A 19,847-nucleotide genomic window follows, 5' to 3' on the forward strand; every position below is an offset into this window, starting at 1 on the left:
GTTGGATTGGGGCTACTGAAGTAACGGCTCCTCGTCTGATTCGGATCTTCCACTCCAGACATCCGACTAAGCCCGGGAAGTGTCCAGGGGCCACTCCTGGAGGAGGGGGTACTGTCACGAACCTCGGGCAGCGGCGACCGCGCTTGTCCCTGCGGGTGGCCTGGTCTGCCCGGCGCCTCTCTTCCCCTGTCAGTCTCCGGCTTCAGCGGCGGGTCGGCGCTGCTCTCCGGCGGCTTCCCGGAAGCAAGGGCGCCGCCATCACAAGCAAGGGCAAGGAGGCGGAGCAGGTCTGACGTCACCTGCCTGCTCCGCCAATCAGGCTAGGGCGGGGAATTTAAAATCAGATACCAGGCAGAGATCCGATGCCTGAGTATCTTCGTTTCTCCTGTGGAAGCTATGATCCAGAGCTCCCTCGTCCCTGCAAGCATCCTGTGCTTCCAAGCATCCTGTCCCTGCAAGCATCCTGTGCTTCCAAGCATCCTGTCCCTGCAAGCATCCTGTGCTTCCAAGCATCCTGTCCCTGCAAGCATCCTGTGCTTCCAAGCATCCTGTCCCTGCAAGCATCCTGTGCTTCCAAGCATCCTGTCCCTGCAAGCATCCTGTGCTTCCAAGCATCCTGTGCCTACAAGCAACCTGTGCTTCCAAGCATCCTGTGCCTACAAGCAACCTGTGCTTCCAAGCATCCTGTGCCTACAAGCACCTCCGTGCCTCCAGTTACCTCCGTGCCTCCAAGCACCTCGTGCCTCCAAGCACCTCCGTGCCTCCAAGCACCTCCGTGCCTCCAAGCACCTCGTGCCTCCAAGCACCTCGTGCCTCCAAGCACCTCCGCGCCTCAAGCACCTCCGTGCCTCCAGTTACCTCCGTGCCTCCAGTTACCTCCGTGCCTCCAGTTACCTCCGTGCCTCCAAGCACCTCCGTGCCTCCAAGCACCTCGTGCCTCCAAGCACCCCGTGCCTCCAAGCACCTCCGCGCCTCAAAGCACCTCCGTGCCTCCAGTTACCTCCGTGTCTCCAAGCATCTCGTGCCTCCAAGCACCTCGTCCCTCCAAACACCTCGGTGTCTCCAAACACCTCCGTGCCTCCAAGCACCTCCGTGCCTCCAAACACCTCCGTGCCTCCAAGGGTCTCCCAGCACTCCCTGTACTCCCAGTACCTCAGTGCCTTCAATACCACAGTGTCTCCAATATCTCAGTACCCCAGCCTTCATTATTTCTACAAGTCTTGTCTTACAGGAGACCTACAAGAATTCCTCTGGGCCTCCCGCCTGCCGTCTTAGTTCTGCATGAGGAAGACCTACATCCGGCCATCTCTACTACGACCCAGTGGCGGTTCCTCTTCCCGGTCATCGGAAGAAGCCCCGAGTCCACAACACTCCCAAACCAGGTCAGTGATACTGTGGATACGAGGTCCCAGAGACCATCCCCAAATAATTCCTCACCCTTATAAGGCTCTCTATGCGCTTTTTAAGTCAGCATCACCTGTCCAGTGACAGGTCTCTAATACCCTCCTGACAGAATGGACATTACATTTATTTTGGATGCCAGCCGGCAAAATATCCCTCTGTGCATCCCCCATATATAAGACGACGTCTTTAATATGTTTTTATGTTTTCCAACTAGTATCCCTGTTTGACAGGGTCACCGACCACGCTGCAGCAGCACTATCTGCAGGTCTCAGTCTAGTACCTGAGTGTGTAAATACAGACTTCAGGATAGCCTCCTGTTTTTTATCAACAGGTACCTATTAAAGTGGCCGTATCCTAAGACGGCAGTGCCACCTTTTTTGACAAACGTGTGAGCGCCTTATCCACCCTAGGGGATATCTCCCAGCGTAACTTATCCACCTGGCGGGAAAGGGTACGCCATCAGTAACTTTTTATAAATTACCAGTTTCTTAACGGGGGAACCCACGCTTTCACACACTTCATTTATTCATCTGATGGGGGAACAAAACACTGCCTGTTTTTTCTCCCCAAACCTAAAACCCATTTTTAGAGGTGCTTGGGTTAAAGTCAGAAATGTATAACACATTTTTTATTGCCGGGATCACGTCACGGATGCTTCATAGTGGATTGTGTATATGTCTCCACCTTGTCGACACTGGAGTCAGACTCCGTGTCGACATCTGTGTCTGCCATCTGAGAGAGCGGGCGTTTTTGAGCCCCTGATGGCCTTTGAGACGCCTAGGTAAGCGCGGGCTGCGAAGCCGGCTGTCCCACAGCTGTTACGTCATCCACCCTTTTATGTAAGGAATTGACACTGTCGGTTAATACCTTTCACCTATCCATCCACTCTGGTGTCGGCCCCACAGGGGGCGACATCACATATATCGGCCTCTGTTCTGTCACCATATAAGCCTCCTCATTCAACATGTCGACACAGCCGTACCGACACACCGCAGACACACAGGGAATGCTCTAAACGAGGACAGGACCCACAAAAGCCCTTTGGGGGGACAGAGTAAGAGTATGCCAGCACACACCAGAGCGCTATATATATACAGGGACTAACTGAGTTATGTCCCTAATAGCTTTTATATAATATACTGTATACAGTGCCAATTTTAATGCCCCCCCTCTCTTTTCCCTCTTACTGTACTGTAGAATTGCAGGGAAGAGCCAGGGAGCTTCCCTCCAGCCGAGCTGTGAGGGAAAAATGGCGCCAGTGTGCTGAGGAGATAGGCTCCGCCCCTTTTTCGCGGCCTATTCTCCCGTTTTTTATGGAATTCTGGCAGGGGTATTTACCTCCTATATAGCCCCTGGGGCCATATATTGAGGTATTTTAGCCAGCCAAGGTGTTTTTATTGCTGCCTCAGGGCGCCCCCCCCCAGCGCCCTGCACCCTCAGTGACCGGAGTGTGAAGTGTGTGAGAGGAGCAATGGCGCACAGCTGCAGTGCTGTGCGCTACCTTGGTGAAGACAGAGTCTTCATGCCGCCGATTTTCCGGACCATCTTCTTGCTTCTGGCTCTGTAAGGGGGACGGCGGCGCGGCTCCGGGACCGAACATCAAGGCTGGGCCTGCGGTCGATCCCTCTGGAGCTAATGGTGTCCAGTAGCCTAAGAAGCCCAATCCGGCTGCAAGCAGGCGAGTTCGCTTCTTCTCCCCTTAGTCCCTCGCTGCAGTGAGCCTGTTGCCAGCAGGTCTCACTGAAAATAACAAATTCTAAGACTATAACTTTCTAAGAGCTCAGGAGAGCCCCTAGTGTGCATCCAACCTCGGCCGGGCACGAAATCTAACTGAGGCTTGGAGGAGGGTCATAGTGGGAGGAGCCAGTGCACACCAGGTAGTCTAAGATCTTTCTAGAGTGCCCAGCCTCCTTCGGAGCCCGCTATTCCCCATGGTCCTTACGGAGTTCCCAGCATCCACTAGGACGTTAGAGAAATAGGCAAAAACTGCAACACCATTGTTGAGGAAGGGTAATGCTAAACCACAAATTAAGTCGATGAAATGTTCCACAATGCTTGTGTTATTATTAACATACAGTACATTATCTATTTATAATTTCAGAAATGCATAGCTCCTTATGTTTTGTCCTTCCTTTTTCTAGATTGACTCACTACTTAAAGGAAACAACCTTCAAGACTTACACAGCACCACTTTAAGTAGCCAGATTGCTGAACTGCAAGCTATTTTAGCCAAAGAGGAGCAAAGCAACACTGAATTACGGAGAGACAAGACATTACTAGTCGACCACGTATCTAACTTGCAAAACCAGGTAATGTGGAAGATATATAATTTTATATATTAATCATTGTTTTGAATTTGGCATGTTAAGTGTTTAATAATGATTTAATACGCATAATCAGTGTAATTCACTATAAGGTGAGGTATATACAGATGTAGCCTCCGTTATCTTGACTGTTTCTCCGTCTAGGCGGACGTTTAGTCACGCTAAGGCAATAGCTTAGCTTGCTGAGTTTAATCACGGGCAGGCGCGTTGAGGCGATACTAGATACTCAGCATGCATTACACATCTCCACCACTGGGTGGCTAATGCTCCACCAATCCAGTACTTTCGATCGTATAGCGGCGGACTTATCTACAGCTCTGGCAATTGGTCAGTGATGACTGTAATGTTAATAGATGGTGACCAATGGTCAGACGGTGTGAGTTCTCAATATACTGTAAATAGTTTATACAGACACAAACGAACATGTTAAAACACTTGTGTATGCAGACGCAAGTTTGTGTATGGAGACGCAACTAATTGTGTAAAAAGGAAGAATGTACAATGCATAAACACTGTGCTTTTGAAATACATGTACATGAGCGTCCGAGTTCCCTAAGGCATAATGGGGAGTGGTCGCTATTTGCAGTACTTTTACACATGAACATGTAAATCTCTCATGAGGCGTCATGGGCTAGTGATGAAGGCTCCCACCTCCCACGCTGAGGGTCCAGGGTTCGAGTCCTAAAGTGCCAACTTTTTTTCTTTTGTATGTGTTCCCGTGACATTTACTTACATATTATTTTTTTTTCTGTGTAAGACAGTCAATGGAAGGGTGCACACAGGTTTCACATAAATCAGAGTAAATCTGCAGGAGCGATTTTTTACGCTAAATGCAAATACACAGCGGTAATGAGTATAAATGAGTGTATTCTGATGCAACTAACTGAGTAACACAGTAGTGTAGAACTTTGGCGTTTGTGTATTGCACATGACCTGAACTCCCTCCCTGTCTACTGCATGACCTTTGCAGGCTCCCAGGGGGGGAGGGCGATGGGGGTAGCAGGAGGCGGTGGAAAATACCGTGCTTTTGAAATGCAAGTATGAGCGTCCGAGTCCCCTAAGGCATAAACCAACACCAATGGGGAGGGGTCGCTATTTGCAGTACTTTTACACATGAACTTGTAAATCTCTCATGAGGCGTCGTGAGCTAGCGATGAAGGCTCTCACCTCCCACGCTGAGGGTCCAGGGTTCGAGTCCTAAAGTGCCAACTTTTTTTCTTTTGTTTGTGTTCCCGTAACATTTACTTACATATTATTTTTTCTCTGACGTCCTAGTGGATGCTGGGAACTCCGTAAGGACCATGGGGAATAGCGGCTCCGCAGGAGACTGGGCACAAAAGTAAAGCTTTAGGACTACCTGGTGTGCACTGGCTCCTCCCCCTATGACCCTCCTCCAAGCCTCAGTTAGATTTTTGTGCCCGGACGAGAAGGGTGCACACTAGGGGCTCTCCTGAGCTTCTTAGTGAAAGTTTAGTTTTAGGTTTTTTATTTTCAGTGAGACCTGCTGGCAACAGGCTCACTGCATCGAGGGACTAAGGGGAGAAGAAGCGAACTCACCTGCGTGCAGAGTGGATTGGGCTTCTTAGGCTACTGGACACCATTAGCTCCAGAGGGACCAAACACAGGCCCAGCCTCGGAGCTCGGTCCCAGAGCCGCGCCGCCGGCCCCCTTACAGAGCCAGAAGCAAGAAGAGGTCCGGAAAAATCGGCGGCAGAAGACATCCTGTCTTCACCAAGGTAGCGCACAGCACTGCAGCTGTGCGCCATTGCTCCTCAGCACACTTCGGTCACTGAGGGTGCAGGGCGCTAGGGGGGGGCGCCCTGAGCAGCAATAAAAACACCTTGGCTGGCGAAAATACATCACATATAGCCCCCAGGGCTATATGGATGAATTTTAACCCCTGCCAGATTCCACAGAAAAACGGGAGAAAAGGCCGCCGAGAAGGGGGCGGAGCCTATCTCCTCAGCACACTGGCGCCATTTTCTCTCACAGCTCCGTTGGAGGGAAGCTCCCTGGCTCTCCCCTGCAGTTACTACACTACAGAAAGGGGTTAAAAAAGAGAGGGGGGCACTAATTAGGCGCAGTATAACAATACAGCAGCTATAAGGGGAAAAACACTTATATAAGGTTATCCCTGTATATATATATAGCGCTCTGGTGTGTGCTGGCATACTCTCCCTCTGTCTCCCCAAAGGGCTAGTGGGGTCCTGTCCTCTATCAGAGCATTCCCTGTGTGTGTGCTGGGTGTCGGTACGTTGTGTCGACATGTATGAGGAGGTAAATGAGGTGGAGGCGGAGCAATTGCCTGTAACAGAGATGTCACCCCCTAGGGAGTCGACACCTGAGTGGATGAGCTTATGGAAGGAATTATGTGACAGTGTCAGCTCTTTACAAAAGATTGATGACATGAGACAGCCGGCGACTCAGCCTGTGCCTGTCCAGGTGTCTCAAAAGCCATCTGGGGCTCTAAAACGCCCGTTACCGCAGATGGCAGATACAGACGCCGACACGGATACTGACTCCAGTGTCGACGATTAAGAGACGAATGTGACTTCCAGTAGGGCCACACGTTACATGATTGAGGCTATGGAAAATGTTTTTACACATTTCTGATAATACCAGTACCACTAAAAAGGGTATTATGTTGGGTGAGAAAAAACTGCCTGTAGTTTTTCCTGCATCTGGGGAATTAAATGAAGTGTGTGATGATGCGTGGGTTTCCCCCGATAAAAACTGTTAATTCCTAAAAAGTTATTAGCATCATACCCCTTCCCGCCAGAGGATAGGGCACGTTGGGAAACACCCCTTAGGGTGAATAAAGCGCTCACACGCTTGTCTAAACAGGTGGCACTACCGTCCCCGGATACGGCCGCCCTTAAGGAACCTGCTGACAGAAAGCAGTAAAATATCCTAAAATGTATATACACTCACACGGGTGTGATACTGCGACCAGCAATCGCCTCAGCCTGGATGTGCAGTGCTGGGGTGGCTTGGTCGGATTCCCTGACTGACAATATTGATACCCTAGATAGGGACAGTATATTACTAACTATAGAGCATTTTAAAGGATGCATTTCTATATATGCGTGATGCACAGAGGGATATTTGCCGACTGGCATCAAGAGTAAGTGCACTGTCCATTTCTGCCAGAAGAGGGTTATGGACAAGACAGTGGTCAGGTGATGCTGATTCCAAAAGGCATATGGAAGTATCGCCTTATAAAAGGGAGGAGTTATTTGGGGTAGGTCTAACAGACCTGGTGGCCACGGCAACGGCTGGAAAATCCACATTTTTACCCCAGGTAGCTTCTCAACCTAAGAAGACGCCATATTATCAGGCGCAGTCCTTTCGGCCCCATAAGGGCAAGCGGGCAAAAGGCGCCTCATTTCTGCCCCGTGGCAGAGGGAGAGGAAAAAGGCTGCAGCAAACAGCCAATTCCCAGGAACAAAAGCCCTCTCCCGCCTCCGCAAAGTCCTCAGCATGACGCTGGGGCTTTACTAGCGGTCTCAGGCACGGTGGGGGCCCGTCTCAAGAAATTTGAGACGTCTCCCCCTCGCCGTTTCATAGAGTCTGCTTTACCGACGTCTCCCTCAGACAGGGAGACAGTATTGCAAGCCATTCACAGGCTGTATTCCCAGCAGGTGATAATCAAGGTACCCCTCCTGCAACAGGGAAAGGGGTACTATTCCACACTATTTGTGGTACCGAAGCCGGACTGCTCGGTGAGACCAATTTTAAGTCTAAAATCCTTGAACACTTACATACAAAGGTTCAAATTCAAGATGGAGTCACTCAGAGCAGTGATTGCAAACCTGGAAGAAGGGGACTATATGGTCTCTCTGGACATCAAAGATGCTTACCTACATGTCCCAATTTACCCTTCTCACCAAGGGTACCTCAGGTTTGTGGTACAGAACTGTCACTATCAGTTTCAGACGCTGCCGTTTGGATTGTCCACGGCACCCCGGGTCTTTACCAAGGTAATGGCCGAAATGATGATACTCCTTCGAAAGAAGGGAGTTTTAGTTACCCCTTACTTGGATGATCTCCTGATAAGGGCAAGATCCAGAACAGTTGGAAGTCGGGGTAGCACTATCTCAGATAGTGCTGCGGCAGCACGGTTGGATTCTCAATATTCCAAAATCGTAGCTGATCCCGACGACACGTCTTCTATTCCTAGGGATGATCCTGGACACAGTCCAGAAAAAGGTGTTTTCTCCCGGAGGAGAAAGCCAGGGAGTTATCCGAACTAGTCAGAAACCTCCTAAAACCAGGCCAAGTGTCAGTGCATCAGTGCACAAGGGTCCTGGGAAAAATGGTGGCTTCCTACGAAGCAATTCCATTCGGCAGATTCCACGCAAGAACTTTCCAGTGGGACCTGCTGGACAAATGGTCCGGATCGCATCTTCAGATGCATCAGCGGATAACTCTGTCACCAAAGACAAGGGTGTCTCTCCTGTGGTGGTTGCAGAGTGCTCATCTTCTAGAGGGCCGCAGATTCGGCATTCAGGACTGGGTCCTGGTGACCATGGATGCCAGCCTGCGAGGCTGGGGAGCAGTCACACAGGGAAGAAATTTCCATGGCTTGTGGTCAAGCCTGGAGACATCACTTCACATAAATATTTTGGAGCTAAGGGCCATTTACAATGCCCTAAGCCAAGCAAGACCTCTGCTTTAAGGTCAGCCGGTGCTGATCCAGTCGGACAACATCACGGCAGTCGCCCACGTAAACAGACAGGGCGGCACAAGAAGCAGGAGGGCAATGGCAGAAGCTGCAAGGATTTTTCGCTGGGCGGAAAATCATGTGATAGCACTGTCAGCAGTGTTCATTCCGGGAGTGGACAACTGGGAAGCAGACTTCCTCAGCAGGCACGACCTCCACCCGGGAGAGTGGGGACTTCACCCAGAAGTCTTCCACATGATTGTAAACCATTGGGAAAAACCAAAGGTGGACATGATGGCGTCCCGCCTAAACAAAAAATTGGACAGGTATTGCGCCAGGTCAAGGGACCCTCAGGCAATAGCTGTGGACGCTCTGGTAACACCGTGGGTGTACCAGTCAGTGTATGTGTTCCCTCCTCTTCCTCTCATACCAAAAGTACTGAGAATTATAAGACGGAGGGGAGTAAGAACTATACTCGTGGATCCGGATTGGCCAAGAAGGACTTGGTACCCGGAACTTCAAGAGATGCTCACGGAGGACCCGTGGCCTCTACCTCTAAGAAGGGACCTGCTCCAGCAAGGACCCTGTCTATTCCAAGACTTACCGCGGCTGCGTTTGACGGCAGGGCGGTTGAACGCCGGATCCTGAAGGAAAAAGGCATTCCGGATGAAGTCATCCCTACCCTGGTCAAGCCAGGAAGGATGTAACCGCAAAGCATTATCACCACATTTGGCGAAAATATGTTGCGTGGTGCGAGGCCAGTAAGGCCCCGATGGAGGAATTTCAACTAGGTCGATTCCTGCATTTCCTGTAAACAGGAGTGTCTATGGGCCTAAAATTGGGGTCCATTAAGGTTCAAATTTCGGCCCTGTCAATTTTCTTCCAGAAAGAACTAGCTTCACTACCTGAAGTTCAGACGTCTGTAAAAGGGGTACTGCATATACAGCCTCCTTTTGTGCCTCCAGTGGCACCTTGGGATCTCAATGTAGTTTTGGGGTTCCTAAAGTCACATTGGTTTGAACCACTTGAATCTGTGGAGTTAAAATATCTCACATGGAAAGTGGTCATGTTGTTGACCCTGGCCTCGGCCAGGCACGTGTCAGAATTGGCGGGCTTTATCCTGTAAAAGCCCTTATCTGATCTTCCATTCAGACAGGGCGGAATTGAGGACTCGTCCTCATTTTCTCCCTAAGGTGGTTTCAGTGTTTCATCTGAACCAACCTATTGTGGTACCTGCGGCTACTAGTGACTTGGAGGACTCCAAGTTGTGGGACGTAGTCAGGGCCTTGAAAATATATGTTTCCAGGACGGCTGGAGTCAGGAGATCTGACTCACTGTTTATCCTGTATGCACCCAACAAGCTGGGTGCTCCTGCTTCTAAGCAGACTATTGCTCGTTGGATTTGTAGTACAATTCAGCTTGCACATTCTGTGGCAGGCCTGCCACAGCCAAAATCTGTAAAAGCCCATTCCACAAGGAAGGTGGGCTCATCTTGGGCGGCTGCCCGAGGGGTCTCGGCGTTACAACTTTGCCGAGCAGCTACTTGGTCAGGGGCAAACACGTTTGCTAAATTCTACAAATTTGATACCCTGGCTGAGGAGGACCTGGAGTTCTCTCATTCGGTGCTGCAGAGTCATCCGCACTCTCCCGCCCGTTTGGGAGCTTTGGTATAATCCCCATGGTCCTTACGGAGTTCCCAGCATCCACTAGGACGTCAGAGAAAATAAGAATTTACTTACCGATAATTCTATTTCTCGTAGTCCGTAGTGGATGCTGGGCGCCCATCCCAAGTGCGGATTGTCTGCAATACTTGTACATAGTTATTGTTACAAAAATCGGGTTATTATTGTTGTGAGCCATCTTTTCAGAGGCTCCTCTGTTATCATGCTGTTAACTGGGTTCAGATCACAGGTTGTACGGTGTGATTGGTGTGGCTGGTATGAGTCTTACCCGATATTCAAAATCCTTCCTTATTGTGTACGCTCGTCCGGGCACAGTATCCTAACTGAGGCTTGGAGGAGGGTCATAGGGGGAGGAGCCAGTGCACACCAGGTAGTCCTAAAGCTTTACTTTTGTGCCCAGTCTCCTGCGGAGCCGCTATTCCCCATGGTCCTTACGGAGTTCCCAGCATCCACTACGGACTACGAGAAATAGAATTATCGGTAAGTAAATTCTTATTTTTTCTGTGTAAGACAGTCAATGGTGGGGGTTCAGGGGCGGCGGACATTTTGCCAGTGTGCTATGCGATCGAGTCCGGTGTACCGTAATGTGCATAGACCTCGCTTATCCCTATCGCCCCTGTGTATTTTAGCTAGGAGATTGTGACGCTCCTTCAGCATTGCCCCGTGGCCTGCAAAACTTACGCCATCTCTGACTCCATATCCGAGTGCTGCCACGTGGTGGGGGTTCCGGGGCGGAGGACATTTTGCCAGTGTGCTATGCGATCAGAGTCCGGTGTACCGTAATGTGCATAGACCTCGCTTATCCCTATCGCTCCTGTGTATTTTAGCTAGGGGATTGTGACGCTCCTTCAGCATTGCCCCATAGCCTGCAAAATCTGGGCTGTTACTTGCTCCGTAGCCGAGGGCCTCCATGGGGCAAGGAATCACAGGTGGTAGCCATTTCTATTGAGTCTACCCTGCTACAGAATTGTATGTGTACCATAGAACCTTAACTGCTCCTGCAGCTTTGCCCTGGTTTATGTGAATAAAAAAAGTAATAAAGTGTCTGGAAAAAACTAACATGCATTCGTACTTTAGGAATCGAACCCGGGACTCTGAGTATAGGAAGCGGAACACTTCACCACTTCGCCGCAGACAGATGAATAAATCCATTGGTTTTGATTATGCTGTAATAGCTACCGGATTAGGACGCTAACATACTGTACAATATTCCTAATCTCAATAGGCTGTAGTGTACTTCTAACACGTCCATTTGCGTCAGTGTACACTACTGGTTTTATGTTGTTTTGTCTGCGGGACTTGGATGCTCACATATTCCTAAAGTACTGTAAATGGATCATATACTGTATGCTGTACTATTTGCGTCTGTACCGTATATACTGTATTAAATAATGCAGCGTAATGAGATTCTGTATTTACTGTATGCAGCGTAATGAGACGCTTAGTAAAGTAGTGCTTATTATATATTTCAGTATTGTATTTTACGGGAGACCATGCGCAGTGGTGATTGTAAAAAGCGACATCTGGTGGATGATCGCAGGTATTACACGTAAAGGTAACGCCAAACGCTCTATCTGCCTCCATGCGATTGGTCACGCCTCTCTGTGACTAGGTGCGCCTCCCTGCGCCCCGGTACGCTGCGTATGCCCGATCGGTACTAACGCCTCAGTCAGTCAAGATAACGGAGGCTACATCTGTAAGTAACGAGAAAAGTAATTTTTATTGTATATTACAAATTTAATTTTATGCACCAGTGTTTTCATTGGAGCTAAATTTAGTGTGTTGGGAATACAAGAAGAGAAAATCTCTGGTTCAATTTAAGAAAGAGTGAACACTGATTCGAACAAGGGTGTCCAGCAAGTCTTTTCTTATCATTACAAGTCAATACAGGCAGGGGTGCTAAAGAGGGGAAAGCGGATGACCCGGCTGGTCAAGTCTAGGAGACCCGGCGTACAGGGGATGATAACCACATCGCCACAATTCCGTGAAAACATCCTCTACTGCATACTAATGCTAATAATGGGGTGTGACTGCGAGATCTCTGATAGCAAAGTCCCCCAGTACTAGGGCCTGCCGGATGTCTTTGTGGCCCTAAATATAGGTATTCAATTAACAGACCAACCAATGCGAAACTAGGACAACATTTCTTCAAACAGTATTTGAGAATCTGTTATTAGAGAGGAGTGAAATTTTGAAACTATTCTCTTTTTAGCACTTTTCACTGGCAGCATTTAAGGGCCCCATACACTAGAACGATAATGCCCGATTTCATCTGATTTCGGCCATTCGGGCCGATATATCAGATGAAATCGGGCATTTCGGATGTGTTTTACATCCGATCCGATCCGATGCGCGGTCCTGTGAGCATCGGATCGGATCCCCTAGATTGACTGTGTTGCACTAGCGACATGTCGGACCCTGGAGGCATGGCTGGGATCGCACAAGATACATCGTAAGCAAAAGGACCGCATACGATGTATCTTATGCAATGTTGCCGCCCGGGAGGCTGCCGTGGAGATCGCCTGCAACATAAGGGTCCGACATGTCGCATTAGTGTATGGGGCCCTTTAGTCTTAAGTGTTTCAAGTCTTAATCCAAGCACATCACACAACAGAAGAATTTGACCAGAGGCAAATATGCCAAATCACGGTGGAAGGTCATTGTGTGGAATGACCAAGCAAAAGCGTTTCTTGCATACCGCAATGCTGAAATCTTGTAAAATATTCTGTTCCACCATGAAGCATAAGTAATACAAAATTTTGCTGTACCTACGCTCAATCCTACTTGTCGCCATCTCCGGTAAGCATAACCTACAATTCTCTCAGTTAGAATTGGCTGTAAATTTAAAATAAAGAAATGCAAATAAATATAAACATAACACCACCTATGTTGATTAGAATATTTCAGCCTGCACAGCTTGTTATTTTTCGGGAGCCGAGCATGCTTTCTGTGGTCTGTGGATGGTCTGGATTACACCAGGATCACGCTAAAGGGGCACTTTTGTAACTATACCCATTTTTGGAAGTAACATTTATGTGCACCTCTCATAGCAAGGAACAGCACTAAAATGATGCTTTATCTCAGTTCAATAATCTTGCATCCTTGCTATGAGCACTGGTGCACTTAATTTCTACGTTACAGTGTGATTGTTCACTATCCATCATCGGTTCAGTTTATCATTGCTCTGAATTACAAAGATTATTTTCAGGCCTAACATATAAACTGAGCATCTCATGGATTATTTGCTTGTATATAGTAGTCATGCAATGTGCAGAATTATATAGAGATTTTACATATTTTCCAATAAAACCTACATCCACTAGATGGCAAACTTACTTTGTTTGCTACTGAGACAAAATATGAAACCCAAGTACATTTGCTGCTTCTTTTACTGCATTAAATCATGTAATTATTTCTAGACCTCACCTTTTTGACCAACATTGACACCTCTTTATACTTAAGCTATGTACACACTACACGACTCGCAAGCGATGTGATGTTGTTAGCAACGGGACCTGTTGGGGGTGCCGCCGGCAGGGACGTGCGGTGAGCTAAATGGCTCAGGAGGCACTGGCTAACCCCAGAACCAGATTTACATGCAATATACAGTATGAGCTAAAGGGTACATCTGGGCATTATACACAGGTGCATCATTATAAACTCCTGGAAATCTGGTGAGTTTTGATTAGAGATGTGTGGAAAGGATACAGAGGTGAGGCACTGCCTCACCTGCCATAGACTTTTTACTCCAGAGTTTGGGCTATAAAAATGATTAGAATAATGCAAAGAAGATATTTCAAACAATTTATCAGTATTTCTCTTACGTCCTAGAGGATGCTGGGGACTCCAAAAGGACCATGGGGTATAGATGGGATCCGCAGGAGCTTGGGCACACTGAAAAGACTTTGACTGGGTGTGAACTGGCTCCCCCCTCTATGCCCCTCCTCCAGACCTCAGTTAGACCTTGTGCCCAGGAATGACTGGACACTCACTAGGGGAGGTCTCCTGAGTTTCTCTAAAAGACTTTCTGTTAGGTATTTTATTTTCAGGCAGACCTGCTGGCTACAGGCTCCCTGCATCGAGGGACTGAGGGGAGAGAAGTCAGACCTACTTCTACTTAGTTAAGGGCTCTGCTTCTTAGGCTACTGGGCACCATTAGCTCCAGAGGGTTCGATCACTTGGTTCGCCTAGCTGCTTGTTCCCGGAGCCGCACCGTCACCCCCCTCACAGAAGCCAGACGAAAGAAGCCGGGTGAGTATGTGAAGATCCGAAGACTTCAGTGACGGCAGAAGTCTTCAGTAACAAGGTACAGCACAGCGGTAGCGCTGCGCTCCGTGCTCCCACACACATCACCAACGGCACTCACAGGGTGCAGGGCGCTGGGGGGGAGCGCCCTGGGCAGCATGTTACTGGGTCTTGCAGGGCTGGCAGAAGGCATTTTCGGTGCCCGGGCACCGTTTTCCGTACCCCCGCCAGCATTTTCAAGTTTGAATTTTAGCGGGCTGAAGCGCGCCGGGAAGGGGCGGGTCTTAGCCGCACAGCTCACCAGCGCCATTTTCTCTCATCCACAGCCGCTGCATGAGACGCTGGCCCGGGACCTCCAAGCTCCACTTCAAGTAGCAGTGAGCAAATCGGGGGGGGGGGGAGGGGCGGGGGCACAGATATTTGGTGCATATTTATTGTATTTCACAGCAGCGCTTTACACATATATCTTTTGGTGGGATATATGGGCGCTGGGGTGTGAGCTGGCATACTCCCTCTGTGTTTTCTCTATCCAGGCTTCCTTGTGGGTCTGTCCCCTAGCTGAGGCAGTGTGTGTGTGTCAGTGTGTCGGTACTACGTGTCGGCATGTTTGAAGCTGAGTGTTACTCCCCGGAGGAGGTTGCTGGGGGCGCAGATGGGGGTCTGGAGTTGGCTCTGTCGGCACAGCCGACACCTGATTTGTTTACAATGTTAAGTACACTTAATACAAATGTGGCCTCATTGTCTAAAAGATTAGATAAATCGGAGTCACAGACACAGGTGTGGAGGAAATCCATGGAGGATGCTTTGTCTCAGGTGCAGGCCCCGTCAGAGTCGCAAAAGCGGTCGTTTACCCAGTTGGTACATACGGATACCGACACGGATTCTGATTCCGATGTCGATTTCACTGAGGCTACTTTACACCCAAGGATAGTTAAGAGTATTCAGTACATGATTGTGGCTATTAAAGATGTTTTACATATCTCTGACGAACCTGCAGTGCAGGAAACAAGGATTTGTTTGTTTAAAGGGAAAAAGCCTGAGGTGAAGTTTCCCCCCTCTCATGAAATGAATACTCTTTGTGAAAAGGCTTGGGAGTCGCCGGACAAGAGGTGGCAGATTCCCAAGAGAATTTTCATGGCGTATCCTTTCTCCTCTGATGACAGGGAAAAATGGGAGTCGTCTCCGAATGTCGACAAGGCTCTATCCAGTTTGTCTAAGAAGGTGGCGTTTCCGTCCCCTGACACGGCAGCTCTCAAGGATCCGGCGGATCGCAAGCTGGAGACATCTCTGAAGGCCATTTTCGCTAATACGGGTGCATTGCTCAGACCTGCTGTGGCGTCGGTATGGGTGAGTAGTGCTATTGCTAAATGGGCTGATAATTTAGCTGCTGATATGGATACCCTTGATAAAGATAATGTTCTTTTGACTCTTGGTTATATCAAGGACGCTGCAGATTACCTGAAGGATGCGGTGAGGGATGTTGGTCTCTTGGGATCAAGAGCCAATGCCATGGCGATATCGGCCAGGAGGGCGCTGTGGATCCATCAATGGAATGCTGATGCAGACTCCAAGAAAGCTATGGAAGCTCTCCCCTTCAAAGGTAGTGTCTTGTTTGGTGACGGCTTGGCTGACCTGGTGTCTACCACGACGGCGGGTAAGTCATCTTTTCTATCTTATGTTCCCTCGCAGCAGAAAAAGGCACCCCATCAGCAAATGCAGTCCTTTCGTCCAAATAAATACAAGCGTGGAAAAGGTTCGTCTTTCCTCGCTTCAAAGGGTAGAGGAAGGGGAAGAAAGTCGCCTGCATTATCAGGCGCCCTGGACCAAAAGTCCTCCCCCGCCTCTACCAAGACCACCGCATGATGCTGGGGCTTCTCTGGGGGAGTCCAGACCGGTGGGGGGCCGTCTGCGGATCTTCAGTCAGGTCTGGGTTCAATCAGGCCTGGATCCTTGGGTCCTAGATATAGTATCTCAGGGATACAGGCTGGAGTTTCAGGAGATTCTCCCTCACCGGTTTTTCATTTCGGCCTTACCAGTGTCTCTTCCAGACAGGGAGGTGGTGAAGGCAGCAATACAAAAGTTGTGTCAACAGAGGGTCATTGTTCCCGTTCCCCCGTCCCAACGGGGGGAGGGGTTCTACTTGAGCCTCTTTGTTGTACAGAAACCGGACGGTTCGGTCAGACCGATTCTGAACCTAAAATCCCTCAATCCATACTTGAAAGTTTTCAAGTTCAAGATGGAATCTCTTCGAGCTGTGATTTCCGGCCTAGAAGGGGGGGATTTTATGGCTTCAGTCGACATAAAGGATGCCTACTTACACGTCCTGATATATCCTCCGCATCAAGCTTTCCTCAGGTTTGCGATACAGGATTCTCATTACCAATTTCGGACGTTGCCGTTTGTGCTTTCCACAGCCCGAGGATTTTCACCAAAGTCATGGCAGAAATGATGGTTCTCCTTCGCAAGCAAGGGGTTACAATTATCACGTACTTGGACGATCTCCTGATAAAGGCGAGGTCCAAGGAACGATTGTTGAGAAATGTGAATTTGTCTCTGTCGGTTCTGCGACAACACGGTTGGGTACTAAATTTGCCAAAGTCTCAGTTGATTCCGACCACTCGGCTGCCCTTTCTGGGCATGATTCTAGACACGGAGTTACGGAGAGTGTTTCTTCCGGAAGACAAAGCTCTGGAACTACAGACGATGGTCAGGGAGCTTCTGAGGCCGACAAGTGTGTCGATTCATCAATTTACTCGGGTTCTGGGGAAAATGGTTGCGACGTACGAAGCCATTCCGTTTGGCAGGTTTCATGCCCGGTGTTTCAGTGGATCTGCTGAGCAAATGGTCCGGGTCTCACCTGCACATGCACCGGAAGATAAGTCTATCTTCCAGGGCCAGGATTTCTCTCCTGTGGTGGCTACAAAGTTCTCACCTCCTAGGAGGGCGCCGGTTCGGAATCCAGGACTGGGTCCTACTGACAACAGATGCAAGTCTCCGAGGCTGGGGCGCAGTCACCCAAGGAAGAAATTTCCAGGGGAAATGGTCGCTCCAGGAATCTTGTCTCCACATAAATGTTCTCGAGTTAAGAGCCATTTACAACGGCCTGCTACAAGCAAAAAGCCTTCTTCAGGGTTGTCCTGTCCTAATCCAGTTGGACATCATAACAGCGGTGGCGCATATAAACCGTCAAGGCGGAACACGGAGCAGGGCGGCTATGGCGGAGGCCACAAGAATCCTTCGCTGGGCCGAACAACACGTGAGCGCTCTGTCAGCAGTCTTCCTTCCGGGGAGTGGACAACTGGGAAGCAGACTTCCTCAGCAGACACGATCTCCATCCGGGAGAGTGGGCTCTTCACCAAGAGGTATTTGCAGATGTGACGAAGCGTTGGGGAATTCCGCTGATCGACATGATGGCGTCTCGCCTCAACAAGAAGCTTCCGCGGTATTGTTCCAGGTCAAGGGACCCCCAAGCCAGTACCCTGGTGACTCCGTGGGTGTTTCCGTCGGTGTATGTGTTCCCTCCACTTCCTCTCATTCCAAAGGTGCTGGGAATCATTCGACGAGCAAGGGTTCAGGCGATTCTCGTCGTTCCAGATTGGCCAAGAAGGGCCTGGTATCCGGATCTTCAGGAATTACTTGTGGAAGATCCTTGGCCGCTTCCTCTAAGAGAGGACCTGTTATTGCAGGGACCATGCGTGTTTCCAGACTTACCGAGGCTGCGTTTGACGGCATGGAAGTTGAGCGCCAAATCTTAGCTCGAAAAGGTATTCCCGGGGAGGTCATTCCCACTCTCCTTAAGGCTAGGAAGGAGGTTACGGTGAAACATTATCAACGTATTTGGAGAAAGTATGTTTCGTGGTGTGAGACCAAAACTGCTCCTGCGGAGGAATTTCACTTGGGTCGGTTTCTCCATTTTTTGCAGGCAGGCGTCGATGCAGGCCTGAAATTGGGTTCCATCAAAGTGCAGATTTCGGCTTTATCTATTTTCTTTCAAAAGGAATTTGCTGTCCTTCCAGAGGTTCAGACTTTTGTGAAGGGAGTGATGCATATCCATCCTCCGTTTGTGCTCCTGTGGCACCATGGGATCTTGAAGTGGTCTTGCAGTTTCTTATGTCTTCCTGGTTTGAACCTTTGCGTAAGGTTGAGTTAAAGTTTCTCACTTGGAAGGTAGTCATGCTGTTGGCTCTGGCGTCTGCCAGGCGAGTGTCAGAATTGGCAGCCTTATCTCACAAGAGTCCGTACTTGATCTTCCATTCGGATAGAGCGGAATTGAGGACTCGTCAACAATTTCTGCCGAAGGTGGTTTCTTCGTTTCACATTAACCAACCTATTGTGGTACCTGTGGCTACGGATGCTGTGGCAGTTCCGAAGTCTCTTGATGTTGTGAGAGCTTTGAAGATTTACGTCGCCGGAACGGCTGTTGCCAGGAAAATAGAGGCGCTGTTTGTCCTGTATGCTTCCAACAAGATTGGTCATCCTGCTTCTAAGCAGACTATTGCACGCTGGATTTGTAGTATGATGCAGCAAGCTCATTCTTCGGCTGGGCTGCCGGTGCCGAAGTCAGTAAAGGCCCATTCTACCAGGAAAGTGGGCTCATCTTGGGCGGCTGCCCGAGGGGTCTCGGCACTTCAGCTTTGCCGAGCAGCTACGTGGTCGGGTTCAAACACCTTTGCTAAGTTTTACAATTTTGATACCCTGGCTGAGAAGGACCTCAAGTTTGCTCAATCGGTGCTGCAGAGTCGTCCGCACTCTCCCGCCCGTTCTGGAGCTTTGGTATAGACCCCATGGTCCTTTTGGAGTCCCCAGCATCCTCTAGGACGTAAAAGAAAATAGGATTTTAGTACCTACCGGTAAATCCTTTTCTCCTAGTCCGTAGAGGATGCTGGGTGCCCATCCCAGTGCGGACTGTTACTTGCAGTGTATTCTTGCTGGTTAAATTAGTTTACACACGGGTTGTGTATTTGTTGTTTTCAGCTTGTTGCTGTTGTTAATTCATACTGTTATCTGGTTTACTGTTACTCCGGTTGTACGGTATGTTTGTGGTGTGGGCTGGTAGGTTTCTCGCCCTTAGTTTAAACAAAAATCCTTTCCTCGAAATGTCCGTCTCTCCTGGGCACAGTTCCTATAACTGAGGTCTGGAGGAGGGGCATAGAGGGAGGAGCCAGTTCACACCCAGTCAAAGTCTTTTCAGTGTGCCCAAGCTCCTGCGGATCCCGTCTATACCCCATGGTCCTTTTGGAGTCCCCAGCACCTCTACGGACTTGGAGAAAAGGATTTACCGGTAGGTACTAAAATCCTATTTTTTCATAGATTTTATTCAGTCAAAACTCTGGTTTAAACATAAGTATGACAGGAAAGGCTCTGCCTCACCTGCCTCACCCCACCGCACGTCACTGGGTGTCGGCATTGGCAAGTGCATACACAGTGACGAATGACTGCGGAGAGAGAGCAGGGGCCCTCGCTGGCGATGTCGGGAGTGCGCATTATCAACGACATAGTGCGTACACACTGGACGCTATCGTTAATCGG

The 19,847-nt window shown here is 49.3% G+C and overlaps 1 protein-coding gene across 2 annotated transcripts in view; it reads left to right on the forward strand.

Moving 5' to 3' along the window:
- Window positions 1-19,847, forward strand: part of LOC134909900 (cingulin-like protein 1) — a 288,659-nt gene that overhangs the window by 182,987 nt on the left and 85,825 nt on the right. For both annotated transcript variants that reach the window (XM_063917267.1, XM_063917268.1), the window contains one exon: window positions 3,546-3,713. In XM_063917267.1, coding sequence (XP_063773337.1) covers window positions 3,546-3,713 — 168 coding nt within the window. The remainder of the gene's footprint in view (window positions 1-3,545; window positions 3,714-19,847) is intronic.

Source organism: Pseudophryne corroboree, chromosome 4, assembly GCF_028390025.1.
Source record: "Pseudophryne corroboree isolate aPseCor3 chromosome 4, aPseCor3.hap2, whole genome shotgun sequence".
In the NCBI taxonomy this organism is placed as follows: domain Eukaryota; kingdom Metazoa; phylum Chordata; class Amphibia; order Anura; family Myobatrachidae; genus Pseudophryne; species Pseudophryne corroboree.